General features: G+C 52.3%; 1 protein-coding gene across 1 annotated transcript in view; it reads right to left on the minus strand.

The window, feature by feature from the left end:
* The window catches only part of EMH_0037220 (uncharacterized protein), a gene marked incomplete at both ends in the record, with an annotated part of 870 nt that extends 593 nt beyond the window's left edge, over positions 1 to 277 (minus strand). The window contains one exon of the mRNA XM_013495160.1: positions 1 to 277. Within this exon, the coding sequence (XP_013350614.1) occupies positions 1 to 277 (277 nt within the window).
* Between the last annotated feature and the right edge of the window lie 165 nt (positions 278 to 442).

Raw genomic sequence — 442 nt, forward strand, 5'->3', positions numbered from 1 at the left:
GCTGCTGCTGCTCCTGCTGCTGCTGCTGCTGCTTTTTTTTTGTTGTTGTTGTTGCTACGGTTGCTACTGCTGCTGCTGCTGTTGCTGTTGCTACTGTTGCTGCTGCTGTTGCTTTTGCTACGGTTGCTGCTGCTGCTGTTGCTGCTGGTACTGTTACTGCCGCTGCTGCAAGCGTCGGTGCGGCTGCTGCTGCTGCTGTTGTTGTTGTGGCTGCTGCTACTGCTGCTGCTTCAGATTCCCTCCTGCTGTATTGTGTGCATATGTGTTGCCTCTCCATTTGTTTGTTTTTATATTTCCTTCATCGTTTCTGTTTCTTCTATTCCTTTTATTCTTGCTGCTGCTGCTGCTCCAATTACTACTACCACTACCACTACTGCTGCTGCTGCTGCTGCTGCTGCTGCTGCTGCTGCTGCTGCTGCTGCAGGTGGGCCTGGCGAAGGCT

Source organism: Eimeria mitis, genomic scaffold (genome assembly GCF_000499745.2).
Source record: "Eimeria mitis Houghton genomic scaffold, Emh_scaff1450, whole genome shotgun sequence".
In the NCBI taxonomy this organism is placed as follows: Eukaryota; Apicomplexa; class Conoidasida; order Eucoccidiorida; family Eimeriidae; genus Eimeria; species Eimeria mitis.